Raw genomic sequence first — 20,957 nt, 5'->3', positions numbered from 1 at the left:
AAGCGCTTTTCCTCAGATCCCTAAAGGCACTTGTTAAGACATGTCTGCTAAGAGGACGAATTCAACCTCCTTCATTTTGGTCTGTATTTCACTTCTGTCCAGTCTGTAAAATCATACTCCCTCTCTCTCTCTCTCTCTCTTTTAGCTGGACTACCTAGCTGTACATGGGCCACCCCTTGACTTGGTGTTGCTTGGGAGGAAAACATTTTAGGGCAGTTCCTCAATGTGCAACGTGTCCCCTCTTTCCAATCCCCTACTGTGTGTGGCCAGTGGAGAGGGGTGGTTGGTCAGCAGGCGTAGAGGGGTCCTGGTCAAGGAGTGGGGCTCCCACTTGAGAGGGGCCAGTCTGTGGGGGACTTGCTGGGAGGGTCTAGGGATGGGGAGGTTTCCTCTGTTGGTTCATCTGTGCTGATATCATTTATCTCCTACCAATCAGAGCAAAGGGAAAGTGTTACATCATAGTTCTCTTTAATACTGTAATTATAGCACTTAGCAAATGCATAGATATTGTAGCGAATTTGGGTCCAGCGAATGTCAAGCCAACACCTTAGCCGTTACGTCCGAGCTCGCTAGGAGTTGGGTTAAGGTCACTACAATATGAAAAAACACCCTCATAAAATATTGGTCTAAAGGCAGGAATTATATTCTCACCTTTCTTCAAGATGGGATGTATGATATAAAGAAGACAATTCTCAGGAGGACATGATACAACATGGAAACTTGGCTGGAACATGCACAAATTCCTAGATAAACCACCATCACATTTCATTATCACAAAGGTAACAATCACAAAAATTACCTTTTTTCTTTCTCTGCCCAGTGACATGTCTTTGGGCCCAGCCTCAAAGCATAGCCTGAACCCATCAGTCTATCCCTGAACCCATCAGTCTATCCCTGAACCCATCAGTCTATTCCTGAACCCATCAGTCTATCCCTGAACCCATCAGTCTATCCCTGAACCCATCAGTCTATCCCTGAACCCATCAGTCTATCCCTGAACCCATCAGTCTATTCCTGAACCCATCAGTCTATCCCTGAACCCATCAGTCTATCCCTGAACCCATCAGTCTATCCCTGAACGCATCAGTCTATTCCTGAACCCATCAGTCTATCCCTGAACCCATCAGTCTATCCCTGAACCCATCAGACTATTCCTGAACCCATCAGTCTATCCCTAACCCATCAGTCTATCCCTGAACCCATCAGTCTATGCCTGAACCCATCAGTCTATCCCTGAACCCATCAGACTATGCCTGAACGCATCAGTCTATCCCTGAACGCATCAGTCTATGCCTGAACCCATCAGTCTATCCCTGAACCCATCAGTCTATTCCTGAACCCATCAGTCTATGCCTGAACCCATCAGTCTATCCCTGAACCCATCAGTCTATCCCTGAACCCATCAGTCTATCCCTGAACCCATCAGTCTATTCCTGAACCCATCAGTCTATCCCTGAACCCATCAGTCTATGCCTGAACCCATCAGTCTATCCCTGAACCCATCAGTATATCCCTGAACCCATCAGTCTATGCCTGAACCCATCAGTCTATTCCTGAACCCATCAGTCTATTCCTGAACCCATCAGTCTATCCCTGAACCCATCAGTCTATTCCTGAACCCATCAGTCTATTCCTGAACCCATCAGTCTATCCCTGAACCCATCAGTCTATTCCTGAACCCATCAGTCTATTCCTGAACCCATCAGTCTATGCCTGAAGCCCACGAGCTGCCAGCCACCCTGTCTACATACAGTACCTGCAGCGGCTGATGGTTGTTGGCAGGGCTGCTCCTGGCAAGGATTGCCGTCTGTCTGATCTGGTGCAGGGCGAAGGCCAGGGTGACCCAGGGTGAGGCGGACACCACCCAGGCGGGCTTGCTCACGTCCTCCTGATCCTCCTGGTGCTTGGTCTTCCTCGGTGGTGTCATTGTGGCTTCTGCGTTATTTGATTGGATAACATCTATGGTCGCTATGGGAACAGGGCTGGAGGGAACCGGGATGTTCTCCGCCAGCATTCTGGGATCTGGAAAACAACTCAAGCAAAATGTTTCATAACAATTCCTGGCATGCTTCAAAATGATTATTCTGCTAACGTGTCCGACCTAACAACTATCTCCACTATTAAAGATCCTAAATATGATTCATGCAGCATTCTGATGTCTATGAATTTCTCAGTTGCTGATTGAGAAAGAGGATAAAACGATAGTGGCCATAAATGTTCTGGCTGTAAATGTTCTGCATGCCACATTGGAAGCCAGTCACTTCTCCACTAAGGGGTATAATAGGTGCCGCTGTTTTTCTGTAGTCCAAGCAGGAAGCACGCCATGAAGCAGACAGGATCAAATCAAACTTTAATGACACATACCTTCGTCCCCACTCTGCACAGCCAGCCACTGGATGAGAGCGAAGAGGAGGAGGATGACGAGGGAGGACATTCCAATCCCACTGAAGGTGTGAGCCGCTCCTAAAACCATAACCCAAAAAGACAAACGTGTACAGTATTTCTGAATTCCAAATCAACCCCATAGCCCCCTGCTCCATAGGCTTTCGGAAACCAAATAAATAAATGTATTTATTTTCACTCATTGCTTTTCATATAACAGAAAAACAGAAAATCTATGTCCATTTCAGCACTGTAAGGGATATATTTTACCCCAGTCATCAATATGTGTTTCAGATCACAGAGAGGGACACACAGGTGTTATTCTGGGAGAGCTGCCAAGTGCATTCCAAACCATCAAATTCCTATCCTAATGATTGAAGATGAGGCTGGTGGAAGTTTATTAAGAGTTAATACCTGGATTATCTTATGAAAACCATGGAGGACAGGTCATCATTTTAAGGAGAGGAGGCGTTGTTCAACAGCTGGAAAGGCATGTGGGACTATGACACGTGTGAGTACAACTACACGGGGCCCCGTGTAGCTCAGTTGGTAGAGCATGGCGCTTGCAACGCCAGGATTGTGGGTTCGTTTCCCACGGGGGGGGGGCCAGTGTGAAAAATGTATGCACTCACTAACTGTAAGTCGCTCTGGATAAGAGCGTCTGCTAAATGACTAAAATGTAAAACTAGCTGGTCAAGGAGGAGGGAAGCTACATTCTGTTAAATGTCAAATCTACAATAGTTACTGCTGTTCTCAATGGTCATTTCAATTAATGAACATAGAGCAGCAAATGTAACATTGAACAGCAGTCTATACTGCTAATAATACCTTTGACGTGTGACGCCAATAGCTCCATCTCTCTTTGGTTGAATGTGTTTTACATACTCTAGAACTGGGGGATACTCAAATCAATTAAATACAACTTCTATAAATACAGTCCGTCTGTTTTCTCCTCACACAGTGGTTCTTACCAAAAAAGTTGACGAAGACTCCCCCCACCATGGCCCCACAGCCCCGGCCCAGCCCCAGATGCAGGCCCTGGAGGATACCCTGGGCAGAGGTCCTCAGCTCTGGAGGCACCGCAGCACTGAGGTAGGAGATACAAGCTGCCCACACTGAGGCATGGGTCACACCTAGATACACAGAGATACAGACAGAGAGACAGAGAGACAGAGAGACAGAGAGAGAGAGAGAGAGAGAGAGAGAGAGAGAGAGAGAGACAGAGAGAAAATTAACAACAATGACAAATGGTTTGATGAAGAACCATCGCCTGGTATGGCAACTGCTTGGCCTCTGACCGCAAGGCACTACAGAGGGTAGTGCGTACGGCACAGTACATCACTGGGGCCAAGCTTCCTGCCATCCAGGACCTCTATACCAGGCGGTGTCAGAGGAAGGCCCTCAAAATTGTCAAAGACTCCAGCCACCCTAGTCATAGACTGTTCTCTCTGCTACCGCACGGCAAGCGGTACCGGAGCGCCAAGTCTAGGTCCAAAAGGCTTCTCAACAGCTTCTACCCCCAAGCCATTAGACTCCTGAACAGCTAATCATGGCTACCCGGACAATTTGCACTGCCCCCCCACCCCATCCTTTTTACGCTGCTGCTACTCTGTTAATTATTTATGCATAGTCACTTTAACTCTACCCACATGTACATATTACCTCAATTACCTCGACTAGCCGGCGCCCCCGCACATTGACTCTGCACCGGTACCCCCCTGTATATAACCTCCCTACGGTTATTTTATTTTACTTCTGCTCTTTAGTTATTTGCTTTTATTTCTTTTGCTTAACACTTTTTTATTGCATTGTTGGCTAAGGGCTTGTAAGTAAGCATTTCACTGTAATGTCTACACCTGCTGTATTCGGCGCATGTGGCAAATAAAATTTGATTTGATTTGATTTGAGAATGCAAAAACCTAAGAAAGAAATTGAGAAACCTATCCAACCAAAAACATAGAGACCCAGAAAAAATGAGCCTACTCCTTCACTATGGTGAATCACTAAAACAATACAGAAATAAACTACGGAAAAAGAAGGGACAGCACGTCAGAAATCAGCTAAATGTAATTGAAGAGTCCATAGACTCAAACCACTTCTGGGAAAATTGGAAAACACTAAACAAACAACAACACAAAGAGTTATCTATCCAAAACTGAGATGTATGGGTAAACCACTTCTCCAATCTTTTTGGCCCTATAACAACGAACAAAAAAACAGCAAAAACATATACAGTGAGGGAAAAAAGTATTTGATCCCCTGCTGATTTTGTACGTTTGCCCACTGACAAAGACATGATCAGTCTATAATTTTAATGGTAGGTTTATTTGAACAGAATAACATAATAACAACAAAAAAATCCAGAAAAATACATGTAAAAAATGTTATAAATTGATTTGCATTTTAATGAGGGACATAAGTATTTGACCCCTCTGCAAAACATGACTTAGTACTTGGTGGTGGCAAAACCCTTGTTGGCAATCACAGAGGTCAGACGTTTCTTGTAGTTGGCCACCAGGTTTGCACACATCTCAGGAGGGATTTTGTTCCACTCCTCTTTGCAGATATTCTCCAAGTCATTAAGGTTTCGAGGCTGACATTTGGCAACTCGAACCTTCAGCTCCCTCCACAGATTTTCTATGGGATTAAGGTCTGGAGACTGGCTAGGCCACTCCAGGACCTTAATGTGCTTCTTCTTGAGCTACTCCTTTGTTGCCTTGGCCGTTTGTTTTGGGTCATTGTCAGGCTGGAATACCCATCCACGACCCATTTTCAATTCCCTGGCTGAGGGAAGGAGGTTCTCACCCAAGATTTGACAGTACATGGCCCCGTCCATCGTCCCTTTGATGCGGTGAAGTTGTCCTGTCCCCTTAGCAGAAAAATACCCCCAAAGCATAATGTTTCCACCTCCATGTTTGATGGTGGGGATGGTGTTCTTGGGGTCATAGGCAGCATTCCTCCTCCTCCAAACACGGCGAGTTGAGTTGATGCCAAAGAGCTTGATTTTGGTCTCATCTGACCACAACACTTTGTCCCAGTTCTCCTCTGAGTTATTCAGATGTTCATTGGCAAACTTCAGACGGCCCTGTATATGTGCATTCTTGAGCAGGGGGACCTTGCGAGCGCTGCAGGATTTCAGTCCTTCACGGCGCAGTGTGTTACCAATTGTTTTCTTGGTGACTATGGTCCCAGCTGCCTTGAGATCATTGACAAGATCCTCCCGTATAGTTCTGGGCTGATTCCTCACCGTTCTCATGATCATTGCAACTCCACGAGGTGAGATCTTGCATGGAGCCCCAGGCCGAGGGAGATTGACAGTTATTTTGTGTTTCTTCCATTTGCGAATAATCGCACCAAATGTTGTCACCTTTTCACCAAGCTGCTTGGCGATGGTCTTGTAGCCCATTCCAGCCTTGTGTAGGTCTACAATCTTGTCCCTGACATCCTTGGAGAGCACTTTGGTCTTGGCCATGGTGGAGAGTTTGGAATCTGATTGATTGATTGCTTCTGTGGACAGGTGTCTTTTATACAGGTAACAAACTGAGATTAGGAGCACTCCCTTTAAGAGTGTGCTCCTAATCTCAGCTCGTTACCTGTAGAAAAGACACCTGGGAGCCAGAAATCTTTCTGATTGAGAGGGGGTCAAATACTTATTTCCCTCATTAAAATGCAAATCAATTTATAACATTTTTGACATGCGTTTTTCAGGATTTTTTTGTTGTTATTCTGCCTCTCACTGTTCAAATAAACCTACCATTAAAATTATAGACTGATCATTTCTTTGTCAGTGGGCAAACATACAAAATCAGCAGGGGATCAAATACTTTTTTCCCTCACTGTACATGATCAAATACAAATCTTAGAATCAACTATTGAAGACTACCAGAACCCACTGGATAATCCAATTGCATTGAATGAACTACAGGACAAAAGACAAACCCTCCAACCCAAAAAGTCCTGTGGTGTTGATGGTATCCTCAATGAAATGATAAAATATACAGACCACAAATTCCAATTGGCTATATTTTAACTCTTTAACATCATCCTTAGCTCTGGCATCTTCCCCAATATTTGGAACCAAGGACTGATCACCCCAATCCACAAAAGTGGAGACAAATTTGACCCCAATAACTACCGTGGGATATGCGTCAACATCAACCTTGGGAAAATCCTCTGCATTATCATTAACAGCAGACTAGTTCATTTCCTCAGTGAAAACATTGTACTGAGCAAATGTCAAATTGGCTTTTTACCAAATTACCGTACAACATACCACGTATTCACATTCTGCACAGATTCTGTCAGACCTGGGCCCTGACAGTAAATCTCAGTAAGACAAAAATAATGGTGTTCCAAAAAAGGTCCAGTTGCCAGGACCACAAGTACAAATTCCATCTAGACACCGTTGCCCTAGAGCACACAAAAAAACGATACATACCTCAGCCTAAACATCAGCACCACAGGTAACTTCCACAAAGCTGTGAACGATTTGAGAGACAAGACAAGAAGGGCCTTCTATGCCATCAAAAGGAACATAAAAGTCAACATACCAATTAGGATCTGGCTAAAAATACTTGAATCAGTTATAGAACCCATTTCCCTTTATGGTTGTGAGGTCTGGGGTCCGCTCACCAACCAATAATTCACAAAATGGGACAAACACCAAATTTAGACTCTGCATGCAGAATTCTGCAAAAACATCCTACATGTACAACGTAAAACACCAAATAATGCATGCAGAGCAGAATTAGGCCAATACCCACTAATTATCAAAATCCAGAAAAGAGCCGTTAAATTCTACAACCACCTAAAAGGAAGCGATTCCCAAACCTTCTATAACAAAGCCATCACCTACAGAGAGATGAACCAGGAGAAGAGTCCCCTAAGCAAGCTGGTCCAGGACAGCAACACAATTAGAACCAACCAAATCATGAGAAAACTAAAATATAATTACTTGACACATTGGAAAGAATTAACACAACAACAGAGCAAATTAGAATGCTATTTGGCCCTAAACAGAGAGTACACAGTGGCAGAAAACCTGACCACTGTGACTGACCCAAAATTAAGGAAATCTTTGACTATGTACAGACTCAGTGAGCATAGCCTTGCTATTGAGAAAGGCCGCCGTAGACAGACCTGGCTCTCAAGAGAAGAAAGGCTATGTGCACACTGCCCACAAAATGAGGTGGAAACTGAGCTGCACTTCCTAAATTCCTGCCAAATGTATGACCATATTAGAGACACATACTTCCCTCAGATTACACAGACCCACAAAGAATTTGAAAACAAATCAAATGTGGATAAACTCCATATCTATTAAAAACATATCTATTGGGTGAAATACCACAATGTGCAGTCACAGCAGCAAGATTTGTGACCTGCTGCCACAAGAAAAGGGCAACCAGTGAAGAACAAACACCATTGTAAATACAACCTATATTTATGTTTATTTATTTTCCTTTTTGTACTTTAACTATTTGCAAATCATTATAACACTGTATATAGACATAATATGACCCTTAAAATGAAATGTGAGAGAGAGAGAGAGAGAGAGAGAGAGAGAGAGAGAGAGAGAGAGAGAGAGAGAGATGTTACAACACTGTATATATACATAATATGACATTTGAAATGTCTTTATTCTTTTGGAACTTTTGTGAGTGTAATGTTTACTGTTCAGAGACAGAGAGAGAGAGAGGGAGAGACAGACAGACAGAGACACAGAGAGAGAGAGAGAGAGAGAGAGAGAGAGAGAGAGAGAGAGAGAGAGAGAGAGAGAGAGAGAGAGAGAGAGAGAGAGAGAGAGAGAGAGAGAGAGAGAGAGGGGGGGGGAGAGAGATGTTACAACACTGTATATATACATAATATGACATTTGAAATGTCTTTATTCTTTTGGAACTTCTGAGTGTAATGTTTACTGTTAATATTTATTGTTTATTTCACTTTTGTTAACTATCTACTTCACTTGCTTTGGCAATGTTAATATACGTTTCCCATGCCAATAAAGCCCTTAAATTGAATTGAATTGACAGAGACAGAGAGAGATAGAGAGAGACAGAGAGAGATACAGAGAGAGAGAGCGATAGAGAGACAGAGAGAGAGAGAGAGAGAGAGAGAGAGAGAGAGAGAGAGAGAGAGAGAGAGAGAGAGAGAGAGAGAGAGAGAGAGAGAGAGAGAGAGTGAAAGAGACACATTATTACAAGGTCAGGGAAGGGAGTATTACGATTAGACCTAGTTATTGACTTGTTAAGTCAATATACCTCCCTAGCAGAACAGAGATATACAGTGAGGGAAAAAAGTATTTGATCTCCTGCTGATTTTGTACGTTTGCCCACTGACAAAGACATGATCAGTCTATAATTTTAATGGTAGGTTTATTTGAACAGTGAGAGACAGAATAACAACAAAAAAATCCAGAAAAACACATGGAAAAAATGTTATAAATTGATTTGCATTTTAATGAGGGACATAAGTATTTGACCCCTCTGCAAAACATGACTTAGTACTTGGTGGCAAAACCCTTGTTGGCAATCACAGAGGTCAGACGTTTCTTGTAGTTGGCCACCAGGTTTGCACACATCTCAGGAGGGATTTTGTTCCACTCCTCTTTGCAGATATTCTCCAAGTCATTAAGGTTTCGAGGCTGACATTTGGCAACTCGAACCTTCAGCTCCCTCCACAGATTTTCTATGGGATTAAGGTCTGGAGACTGGCTAGGCCACTCCAGGACCTTAATGTGCTTCTTCTTGAGCTACTCCTTTGTTGCCTTGGCCGTTTGTTTTGGGTCATTGTCAGGCTGGAATACCCATCCACGACCCATTTTCAATTCCCTGGCTGAGGGAAGGAGGTTCTCACCCAAGATTTGACAGTACATGGCCCCGTCCATCGTCCCTTTGATGCGGTGAAGTTGTCCTGTCCCCTTATCAGAAAAATACCCCCAAAGCATAATGTTTCCACCTCCATGTTTGATGGTGGGGATGGTGTTCTTGGGGTCATAGGCAGCATTCCTCCTCCTCCAAACACGGCGAGTTGAGTTGATGCCAAAGAGCTTGATTTTGGTCTCATCTGACCACAACACTTTGACCCAGTTCTCCTCTGAGTTATTCAGATGTTCATTGGCAAACTTCAGACGGCCCTGTATATGTGCATTCTTGAGCAGGGGGACCTTGCGGGCGCTGCAGGATTTCAGTCCTTCACGGCGCAGTGTGTTACCAATTGTTTTCTTGGTGACTATGGTCCCAGCTGCCTTGAGATCATTGACAAGATCCTCCCGTATAGTTCTGGGCTGATTCCTCACCGTTCTCATGATCATTGCAACTCCACGAGGTGAGATCTTGCATGGAGCCCCAGGCCGAGGGAGATCGACAGTTATTTTGTGTTTCTTCCATTTGCGAATAATCGCACCAAATGTTGTCACCTTTTCACCAAGCTGCTTGGCGATGGTCTTGTAGCCCATTCCAGCCTTGTGTAGGTCTACAATCTTGTCCCTGACATCCTTGGAGAGCACTTTGGTCTTGGCCATGGTGGAGAGTTTGGAATCTGATTGATTGATTGCTTCTGTGGACAGGTGTCTTTTATACAGGTAACAAGCTGAGATTAGGAGCACTCCCTTTAAGAGTGTGCTCCTAATCTCAGCTCGTTACCTGTAGAAAAGACACCTGGGAGCCAGAAATCTTTCTGATTGAGAGGGGGTCAAATACTTATTTCCCTCATTAAAATGCAAATCAATTTATAACATTTTTGACATGCGATTTTCTGGATTTTTTTGTTGTTATTCTGTCTCTCACTGTTCAAATAAACCTACCATTAAAATTATAGACTGATCATGTCTTTGTCAGTGGGCAAACGTACAAAATCAGCAGGAGATCAAATACTTTTTTCCCCCCTCACTGTAGAGCAGTAGGTAATAAAAAGAAACGTCAGTAGAACAAACATAACATTTAAAATCTGTCCTTTTCACATTACACTAATAAGCAGAAACAAACAAACAAACAGGCCAGTGAAACTCTATTGTGTTAGTATTAACAGCTGTACACTACACTAGACTTTTTGGTAAGGGAAAGATACACATCTTGGGAGCCATTTTCTAATTGATGTCAAGTGGAGGACATATCCTGTGTGTGTTCATGGCAGGTGGCAGGCGAGAGAGAGAGTTGACTTAACCCTCTTCCTTAACCCTTGCTGGGTGTGCCGTGTTTGGCTCAACCAGCTAGTTCAAAGTCAACGTGCCTCGTTGTCATCATTGTAATAGAACCTGCTACCCCCCATAGTACGGCCAGGCCTTGCCCCTGTGTATGCCTTGTTCACGCCATGTCGGACACTCCAACTTGCTTACTCTTTGTAAAAAGATCATACCCGAGTTTCCCACTAGGAAGTATCAGACTCAACCAATTGGAAGCGCTACGCGAATAACATACGTTCATTTTAAGAGTTCCCGAGTTTCCGACATGACGTGAATGTGGCATAAGCTCCCACTCCCAGAAAACAATGGCCAGACCAGAGCTACGGCCATTTTGTTTGTTTTGTTTTGTTATTGTCATACCACTTACTTTTGAATTTTCAAAAGAGATTATTTGTGTCTCTAAGTGTGTCTCTAAATGTTTTTTTTGGTGTTGTTATGCCTCTAGTGTGATGATTACAAACATTTTAAGCATGCTTTCATGTTAATCTTTCGTGTGCAGCTGCAACATTGTAATTCATGGCCTAAGTGGCTTTCAGTGAAGTCTAGATACAGAGGAAAAGGGTGTTTTCCAGGCGAAGGAAAAGCCTTTCATTTCGTTGAGAGGAGAGTTCCTGTCCTGCCTGATATGAACTCTGAGCCAACACGGCAACAATGTAAGTGTACTGGTGAAGCCAGTCCAAACAATTTCTATCTAATGTTAACATTAGCTAAGCTAAGCTAAGCTAAGTCAACATATGCCGTCATGCGTGACCGTGCCGTGCCACCCAGTGTAGCCTTACCCTGAAGGACCTCCATGGGCAGGACGATCCAGGCATTCTCCAGGTAGGAGATGTACAGGTAGCGAGCTGTGTTGCAGGCCAGACCGATGTACAGCACCCTGTGGAGAGAGAGGGGAGGAGGAGGAGGAGAAGGTAAAACAAATGTTTTATAGATGTTGTTGAACTATCACTACTCACTACACTTTTCAAGTAACCATCCACCAATCACAAACTAAACCCTAACCCTATCCTAAACCCTAACCCTAACCTAAACCCTAACCCTATCCTAAACCCTAACCCTATCCTAAACCCTAACCCTATCCTAAACCCTAACCCTAACCTAAACCCTAACCCTAACCTAAACCTATAGGAGGTTATTGCCTCAACAGAGTTGCAGGTGAAAGCAAAGCCAAAGTTCAGAGGTCAAACCTGAACTGTCCCTGGATTGTGGTTGGTTTGTCATGGTCATTCTGAACTAGGGTTGCAAGGGGAGGGTATATTACTGGAAATGTTCTAAGTTTACCAGTAAATTACCAGGATGTTACGTAATCTATCACATGACATCTAGTGGCCCTTTTGGGTATTTCAGATTATTACAGGAGTCTGTATTTGTGTCTGGCCCTCTGTGTGGCCTTATCACATGTGAAATACATGAAATAATGTAAAATAGAATGACAACACTGTAAAACATTATTCTAAATATAAGCCATCAATTTAGTGAATACCATTGGTGTTTAATTTGAGGGTTTCAGCATGAAATATCCTTTACATATTTGTTTACACACTTTTTTTTAACTATGTGAATATGTATTTGCTGTCAATGTTTTGGCGTCAAACTGGAGGCAGTTGTGAAAAAAGTCAATAGTTGGAAGCGTAGAATTAATAAAAATAATGCCATTGTTGATTGGATGCTTTTTTCATTAATTAGGCTATTTTCTCTTCAACCATATGGTATATCTACTAGAAACTCATGGATACAGATCTAAAAAGTGAATATATTACTTTTTCAAAATTTAGTTATTCAAGTATGAATTACCAAATTTACAATAGATTCCCATAGATTCTCTGTTAATTACCAAAATTACTGCAGATTCCGGTAACTTTGGTAAAGTAAAGTACCGGGAGCTTTACTACAAACAGACCTGAGGGGTATACTACTGTACAAACAGACTTGAGGGGTATACTACAAACAGACCTGAGGGGTATACTACTAACGGACCTGAGGGGTATACTACAAACAGACCTGAGGGGTATATTATAAACAGACTTGAGGGGTATACTACAAACAGACCTGAGGGGTATACTACTGTACAAACAGACCTGAGGGGTATACTACTGTACAAACAGACTTGAGGGGTATACTACAAACAGACCTGAGGGGTATACTACTGTACAAACAGACCTGAGGGGTATACTACTGTACAAACAGACCTGAGGGGTATACTACTGTACAAACAGACTTGAGGGGTATACTACAAACAGACCTGAGGGGTATATTACAAACAGACCTGAGGGGTATATTACAAACAGACCTGAGGGGTATACTACAAACAGACCTGAGGGGGATACTACAAACAGACCTGAGGGGTATACTACAAACAGACCTGAGGGGTATATTACAAACAGACCTGAGGGGTATACTACAAACAGACCTGAGGGGTATACTACAAACAGACCTGAGGGGTATACTACTGTACAAACAGACCTGAGGGGTATACTACTGTACAAACAGACTTGAGGGGTATACTACAAACAGACCTGAGGGGTATACTACAAACAGACCCGAGGGGTATACTACAAACAGACCTGAGGGGTATATTACAAACAGACCTGAGGGGTATATTACAAACAGACCTGAGGGGTATACTACAAACAGACCTGAGGGGTATACTACAAACAGACCTGAGGGGTATACTACAAACAGACCTGAGGGGTATATTACAAACAGACCTGAGGGGTATACTACAAACAGACCTGAGGGGTATACTACAAACAGACCTGAGGGGTATATTACAAACAGACCTGAGGGGTATACTACAAACAGACCTGAGGGGTATACTACAAACAGACCTGAGGGGTATACTACAAACAGACCTGAGGGGGATACTACAAACAGACCTGAGGGGTATACTACAAACAGACCTGAGGGGTATACTACAAACAGACCTGAGGGGGATACTACAAACAGACCTGAGGGGTATACTACAAACAGACCTGAGGGGTATACTACAAACAGACCTGAGGGGTATACTACAAACAGACCTGAGGGGTATACTACAAACAGACCTGAGGGGTATACTACAAACAGACCTGAGGGGTATACTACAAACAGACCTGAGGGGTATACTACAAACAGACCTGAGGGGTATACTACAAACAGACCTGAGGGGTATACTACTGTACAAACAGATCTGAGGGGTATACTACAAACAGACCTGAGGGGTATACTACAAACAGACCTGAGTGGTATACTACAAACAGACCTGAGGGGTATACTACAAACAGACCTGAGGGGTATACTACAAACAGACCTGAGGGGTATACTACAAACAGACCTGAGGGGTATACTACTGTACAAACAGACCTGAGGGGTATACTACTGTACAAACAGACCTGAGGGGTATACTACAAACAGACCTGAGGGGTATACTACAAACAGACCTGAGGGGTATACTACAAACAGACCTGAGGGGTATACTACAAACAGACCTGAGGGGTATACTACAAACAGACCTGAGGGGTATACTACTGTACAAACAGACGTGAGGGGTATACTACAAACAGACCTGAGGGGTATACTACTGTACAAACAGACCTGAGGGGTATACTACAAACAGACCTGAGGGGTATACTACAAACAGACCTGAGGGGTATACTACAAACAGACCTGAGGGGTATACTACTGTACAAACAGACCTGAGGGGTATATTATAAACAGACCTGAGGGGTATACTACTAACGGACCTGAGGGGTATACTACAAACAGACCTGAGGGGTATACTACTGTACAAACAGACCTGAGGGGTATACTACAAACATACCTGAGGGGTATACTACTGTACAAACAGACCTGAGGGGTATATTATAAACAGACCTGAGGGGTATATTATAAACAGACCTGAGGGGTATACTACAAACAGACCTGAGGGGTATACTACTGTACAAACAGACTTGAGGGGTATACTACAAACAGACCTGAGGGGTATATTACAAACAGACCTGAGGGGTATATTACAAACAGACCTGAGGGGTATATTACTGTACAAACAGACCTGAGGGGTATATTACTGTACAAACAGACCTGAGGGGTATATTACAAACAGACCTGAGGGGTATACTACTAACAGACCTGAGGGGTATACTACAAACAGACCTGAGGTGTATACTACTGTACAAACAGACCTGAGGGGTATACTACAAACAGACCTGAGGGGTATACTACAAACAGACCTGAGGGGTATACTACTGTACAAACAGACCTGAGGGGTATACTACAAACAGACCTGAGGGGTATACTACAAACAGACCTGAGGGGTATACTACAAACAGACCTGAGGGGTATACTACTGTACAAACAGACTTGAGGGGTATACTACAAACAGACCTGAGGGGTATACTACTGTACAAACAGACCTGAGGGGTATACTACTGTACAAACAGACCTGAGGGGTATATTATAAACAGACCTGAGGGGTATACTACTGTACAAACAGACTTGAGGGGTATACTACTGTACAAACAGACCTGAGGGGTATACTACTGTACAAACAGACCTGAGGGGTATACTACTGTACAAACAGACCTGAGGGGTATATTATAAACAGACCTGAGGGGTATACTACTAACGGACCTGAGGGGTATACTACAAACAGACCTGAGGGGTATACTACTGTACAAACAGACCTGAGGGGTATACTACAAACATACCTGAGGGGTATACTACTGTACAAACAGACCTGAGGGGTATATTATAAACAGACCTGAGGGGTATATTATAAACAGACCTGAGGGGTATACTACAAACAGACCTGAGGGGTATACTACTGTACAAACAGACCTGAGGGGTATACTACAAACAGACCTGACGGGTATATTACAAACAGACCTGAGGGGTATATTACAAACAGACCTGAGGGGTATATTACAAACAGACCTGAGGGGTATATTACTGTACAAACAGACCTGAGGGGTATATTACAAACAGACCTGAGGGGTATACTACTGTTCAAACAGACCTGAGGGGTATATTACAAACAGACCTGAGGGGTATACTACTAACAGACCTGAGGGGTATACTACAAACAGACCTGAGGGGTATACTACAAACAGACCTGAGGGGTATACTACAAACAGACCTGAGGGGTATACTACAAACAGACCTGAGGGGTATACTACAAACAGACCTGAGGGGTATACTACTGTACAAACAGACCTGAGGGGTATACTACAAACAGACCTGAGGGGTATACTACAAACAGACCTGAGGGGTATACTACAAACAGACCTGAGGGGTATACTACAAACAGACCTGAGGGGTATACTACAAACAGACCTGAGGGGTATACTACTAACGGACATGAGGGGTATACTACAAACAGACCTGAGGGGTATACTACTGTACAAACAGACCTGAGGGGTATACTACAAACAGAACTGAGGGGTATACTACAAACAGACCTGAGGGGTATACTACAAACAGACCTGAGGGGTATACTACTGTACAAACAGACTTGAGGGGTATACTACAAACAGACCTGAGGGGTATACTACTGTACAAACAGACCTGAGGGGTATACTACTGTACAAACAGACTTGAGGGGTATACTACAAACAGACCTGAGGGGTATACTACTGTACAAACAGACCTGAGGGGTATACTACTGTACAAACAGACCTGAGGGGTATACTACTGTACAAACAGACTTGAGGGGTATACTACAAACAGACCTGAGGGGTATATTACAAACAGACCTGAGGGGTATATTACAAACAGACCTGAGGGGTATACTACAAACAGACCTGAGGGGGATACTACAAACAGACCTGAGGGGTATACTACAAACAGACCTGAGGGGTATATTACAAACAGACCTGAGGGGTATACTACAAACAGACCTGAGGGGTATACTACAAACAGACCTGAGGGGTATACTACTGTACAAACAGACCTGAGGGGTATACTACTGTACAAACAGACTTGAGGGGTATACTACAAACAGACCTGAGGGGTATACTACAAACAGACCTGAGGGGTATATTACAAACAGACCTGAGGGGTATATTACAAACAGACCTGAGGGGTATACTACAAACAGACCTGAGGGGTATACTACTGTACAAACAGACTTGAGGGGTATACTACAAACTTACCTGAGGGGTATACTACTCTACAAACAGACCTGAGGGGTATACTACAAACAGACCTGAGGGGTATACTACAAACAGACCTGAGGGGTATACTACAAACAGACCTGAGGGGTATATTACAAACAGACCTGAGGGGTATACTACAAACAGACCTGAGGGGTATACTACAAACAGACCTGAGGGGTATACTACAAACAGACCTGAGGGGTATACTACAAACAGACCTGAGGGGGATACTACAAACAGACCTGAGGGGTATACTACAAACAGACCTGAGGGGTATACTACAAACAGACCTGAGGGGGATACTACAAACAGACCTGAGGGGTATACTACAAACAGACCTGAGGGGTATACTACAAACAGACCTGAGGGGTATACTACAAACAGACCTGAGGGGTATACTACAAACAGACCTGAGGGGTATACTACAAACAGACCTGAGGGGTATACTACAAACAGACCTGAGGGGTATACTACAAACAGACCTGAGGGGTATACTACTGTACAAACAGATCTGAGGGGTATACTACAAACAGACCTGAGGGGTATACTACAAACAGACCTGAGTGGTATACTACAAACAGACCTGAGGGGTATACTACAAACAGACCTGAGGGGTATACTACAAACAGACCTGAGGGGTATACTACAAACAGACCTGAGGGGTATACTACTGTACAAACAGACCTGAGGGGTATACTACTGTACAAACAGACCTGAGGGGTATACTACAAACATACCTGAGGGGTATACTACAAACAGACCTGAGGGGTATACTACAAACAGACCTGAGGGGTATACTACAAACAGACCTGAGGGGTATACTACAAACAGACCTGAGGGGTATACTACTGTACAAACAGACGTGAGGGGTATACTACAAACAGACCTGAGGGGTATACTACTGTACAAACAGACCTGAGGGGTATACTACAAACAGACCTGAGGGGTATACTACAAACAGACCTGAGGGGTATACTACAAACAGACCTGAGGGGTATACTACTGTACAAACAGACCTGAGGGGTATATTATAAACAGACCTGAGGGGTATACTACTAACGGACCTGAGGGGTATACTACAAACAGACCTGAGGGGTATACTACTGTACAAACAGACCTGAGGGGTATACTACAAACATACCTGAGGGGTATACTACTGTACAAACAGACCTGAGGGGTATATTATAAACAGACCTGAGGGGTATATTATAAACAGACCTGAGGGGTATACTACAAACAGACCTGAGGGGTATACTACTGTACAAACAGACCTGAGGGGTATATTACAAACAGACCTGAGGGGTATATTACAAACAGACCTGAGGGGTATATTACTGTACAAACAGACCTGAGGGGTATATTACTGTACAAACAGACCTGAGGGGTATATTACTGTACAAACAGACCTGAGGGGTATATTACAAACAGACCTGAGGGGTATACTACAAACAGACCTGAGGTGTATACTACTGTACAAACAGACCTGAGGGGTATACTACTGTACAAACAGACCTGAGGGGTATACTACAAACAGACCTGAGGGGTATACTACAAACAGACCTGAGGGGTATACTACTGTACAAACAGACCTGAGGGGTATACTACTGTACAAACAGACCTGAGGGGTATACTACAAACAGACCTGAGGGGTATACTACAAACAGACCTGAGGGGTATACTACAAACAGACCTGAGGGGTATACTACTGTACAAACAGACTTGAGGGGTATACTACAAACAGACCTGAGGGGTATACTACTGTACAAACAGACCTGAGGGGTATACTACTGTACAAACAGACCTGAGGGGTATATTATAAACAGACCTGAGGGGTATACTACTGTACAAACAGACTTGAGGGGTATACTACTGTACAAACAGACCTGAGGGGTATACTACTGTACAAACAGACCTGAGGGGTATACTACTGTACAAACAGACCTGAGGGGTATATTATAAACAGACCTGAGGGGTATACTACTAACGGACCTGAGGGGTATACTACAAACAGACCTGAGGGGTATACTACTGTACAAACAGACCTGAGGGGTATACTACAAACATACCTGAGGGGTATACTACTGTACAAACAGACCTGAGGGGTATATTATAAACAGACCTGAGGGGTATATTATAAACAGACCTGAGGGGTATACTACAAACAGACCTGAGGGGTATACTACTGTACAAACAGACCTGAGGGGTATACTACAAACAGACCTGACGGGTATATTACAAACAGACCTGAGGGGTATATTACAAACAGACCTGAGGGGTATATTACAAACAGACCTGAGGGGTATATTACTGTACAAACAGACCTGAGGGGTATATTACAAACAGACCTGAGGGGTATACTACTGTTCAAACAGACCTGAGGGGTATATTACAAACAGACCTGAGGGGTATACTACAAACAGACCTGAGGGGTATACTACAAACAGACCTGAGGGGTATACTACAAACAGACCTGAGGGGTATACTACAAACAGACCTGAGGGGTATACTACAAACAGACCTGAGGGGTATACTACTGTACAAACAGACCTGAGGGGTATACTACAAACAGACCTGAGGGGTATACTACAAACAGACCTGAGGGGTATACTACAAACAGACCTGAGGGGTATACTACAAACAGACCTGAGGGGTATACTACTAACGGACCTGAGGGGTATACTACAAACAGACCTGAGGGGTATACTACTAACGGACCTGAGGGGTATACTACAAACAGACCTGAGGGGTATACTACTGTACAAACAGATCTGAGGGGTATACTACAAACAGACCTGAGGGGTATACTACAAACAGACCTGAGTGGTATACTACAAACAGACCTGAGGGGTATACTACAAACAGACCTGAGGGGTATACTACAAACAGACCTGAGGGGTATACTACAAACAGACCTGAGGGGTATACTACTGTACAAACAGACCTGAGGGGTATACTACAAACAGACCTGAGGGGTATACTACAAACAGACCTGAGGGGTATACTACAAACAGACCTGAGGGGTATACTACAAACAGACCTGAGGGGTATACTACTGTACAAACAGACGTGAGGGGTATACTACAAACAGACCTGAGGGGTATACTACTGTACAAACAGACCTGAGGGGTATACTACAAACAGACCTGAGGGGTATACTACAAACAGACCTGAGGGGTATACTACAAACAGACCTGAGGGGTATACTACTGTACAAACAGACCTGAGGGGTATATTATAAACAGACCTGAGGGGTATACTACTAACGGACCTGAGGGGTATACTACAAACAGACCTGAGGGGTATACTACTGTACAAACAGACCTGAGGGGTATACTACAAACATACCTGAGGGGTATACTACTGTACAAACAGACCTGAGGGGTATATTATAAACAGACCTGAGGGGTATATTATAAACAGACCTGAGGGGTATACTACAAACAGACCTGAGGGGTATACTACTGTACAAACAGACTTGAGGGGTATACTACAAACAGACCTGAGGGGTATATTACAAACAGACCTGAGGGGTATATTACAAACAGACCTGAGGGGTATATTACTGTACAAACAGACCTGAGGGGTATATTACTGTACAAACAGACCTGAGGGGTATATTACAAACAGACCTGAGGGGTATACTACTAACAGACCTGAGGGGTATACTACAAACAGACCTGAGGTGTATACTACTGTACAAACAGACCTGAGGGGTATACTACAAACAGACCTGAGGGGTATACTACAAACAGACATGAGGGGTATACTACAAACAGACCTGAGGGGTATACTACTGTACAAACAGACCTGAGGGGTATACTACAAACAGACCTGAGGGGTATACTACAAACAGACCTGAGGGGTATACTACAAACAGACCTGAGGGGTATACTACTGTACAAACAGACTTGAGGGGTATACTACAAACAGACCTGAGGGGTATACTACTGTACAAACAGACCTGAGGGGTATACTACTGTACAAACAGACCTGAGGGGTATATTATAAACAGACCTGAGGGGTATACTACTGTACAAACAGACTTGAGGGGTATACTACTGTACAAACAGACCTGAGGGGTATACTACTGTACAAACAGACCTGAGGGGTATACTACTGTACAAACAGACCTGAGGGGTATATTATAAACAGACCTGAGGGGTATACTACTAACGGACCTGAGGGGTATACTACAAACAGACCTGAGGGGTATACTACTGTACAAACAGACCTGAGGGGTATACTACAAACATACCTGAGGG

At 43.7% G+C, this 20,957-nt stretch overlaps 1 protein-coding gene across 1 annotated transcript in view; it reads right to left on the bottom strand.

The window, feature by feature from the left end:
* Positions 1–311: 311 nt before the first annotated feature.
* LOC311143666 (major facilitator superfamily domain-containing protein 6-like) overlaps positions 312–20,957 on the bottom strand; it is a gene marked incomplete at both ends in the record, with an annotated part of 23,174 nt that continues 2,528 nt past the window's right edge. Inside the window, 5 exons of the mRNA XM_084179537.1 lie at positions 312–425; positions 1,757–2,022; positions 2,365–2,463; positions 3,354–3,515; positions 11,344–11,441. Of these exons, the coding sequence (XP_084035663.1) occupies positions 312–425; positions 1,757–2,022; positions 2,365–2,463; positions 3,354–3,515; positions 11,344–11,441 (739 nt within the window). The remainder of the gene's footprint in view (positions 426–1,756; positions 2,023–2,364; positions 2,464–3,353; positions 3,516–11,343; positions 11,442–20,957) is intronic.

The sequence above is a fragment of the Coregonus lavaretus genome, assembly GCF_964263955.1.
Source record: "Coregonus lavaretus genome assembly, chromosome: 16".
Taxonomy (NCBI): domain Eukaryota; kingdom Metazoa; phylum Chordata; class Actinopteri; order Salmoniformes; family Salmonidae; genus Coregonus; species Coregonus lavaretus.
The sequence above is the reverse complement of the archived record's forward strand: the minus strand, read 5'-3'. Positions and strand labels throughout refer to the sequence as shown.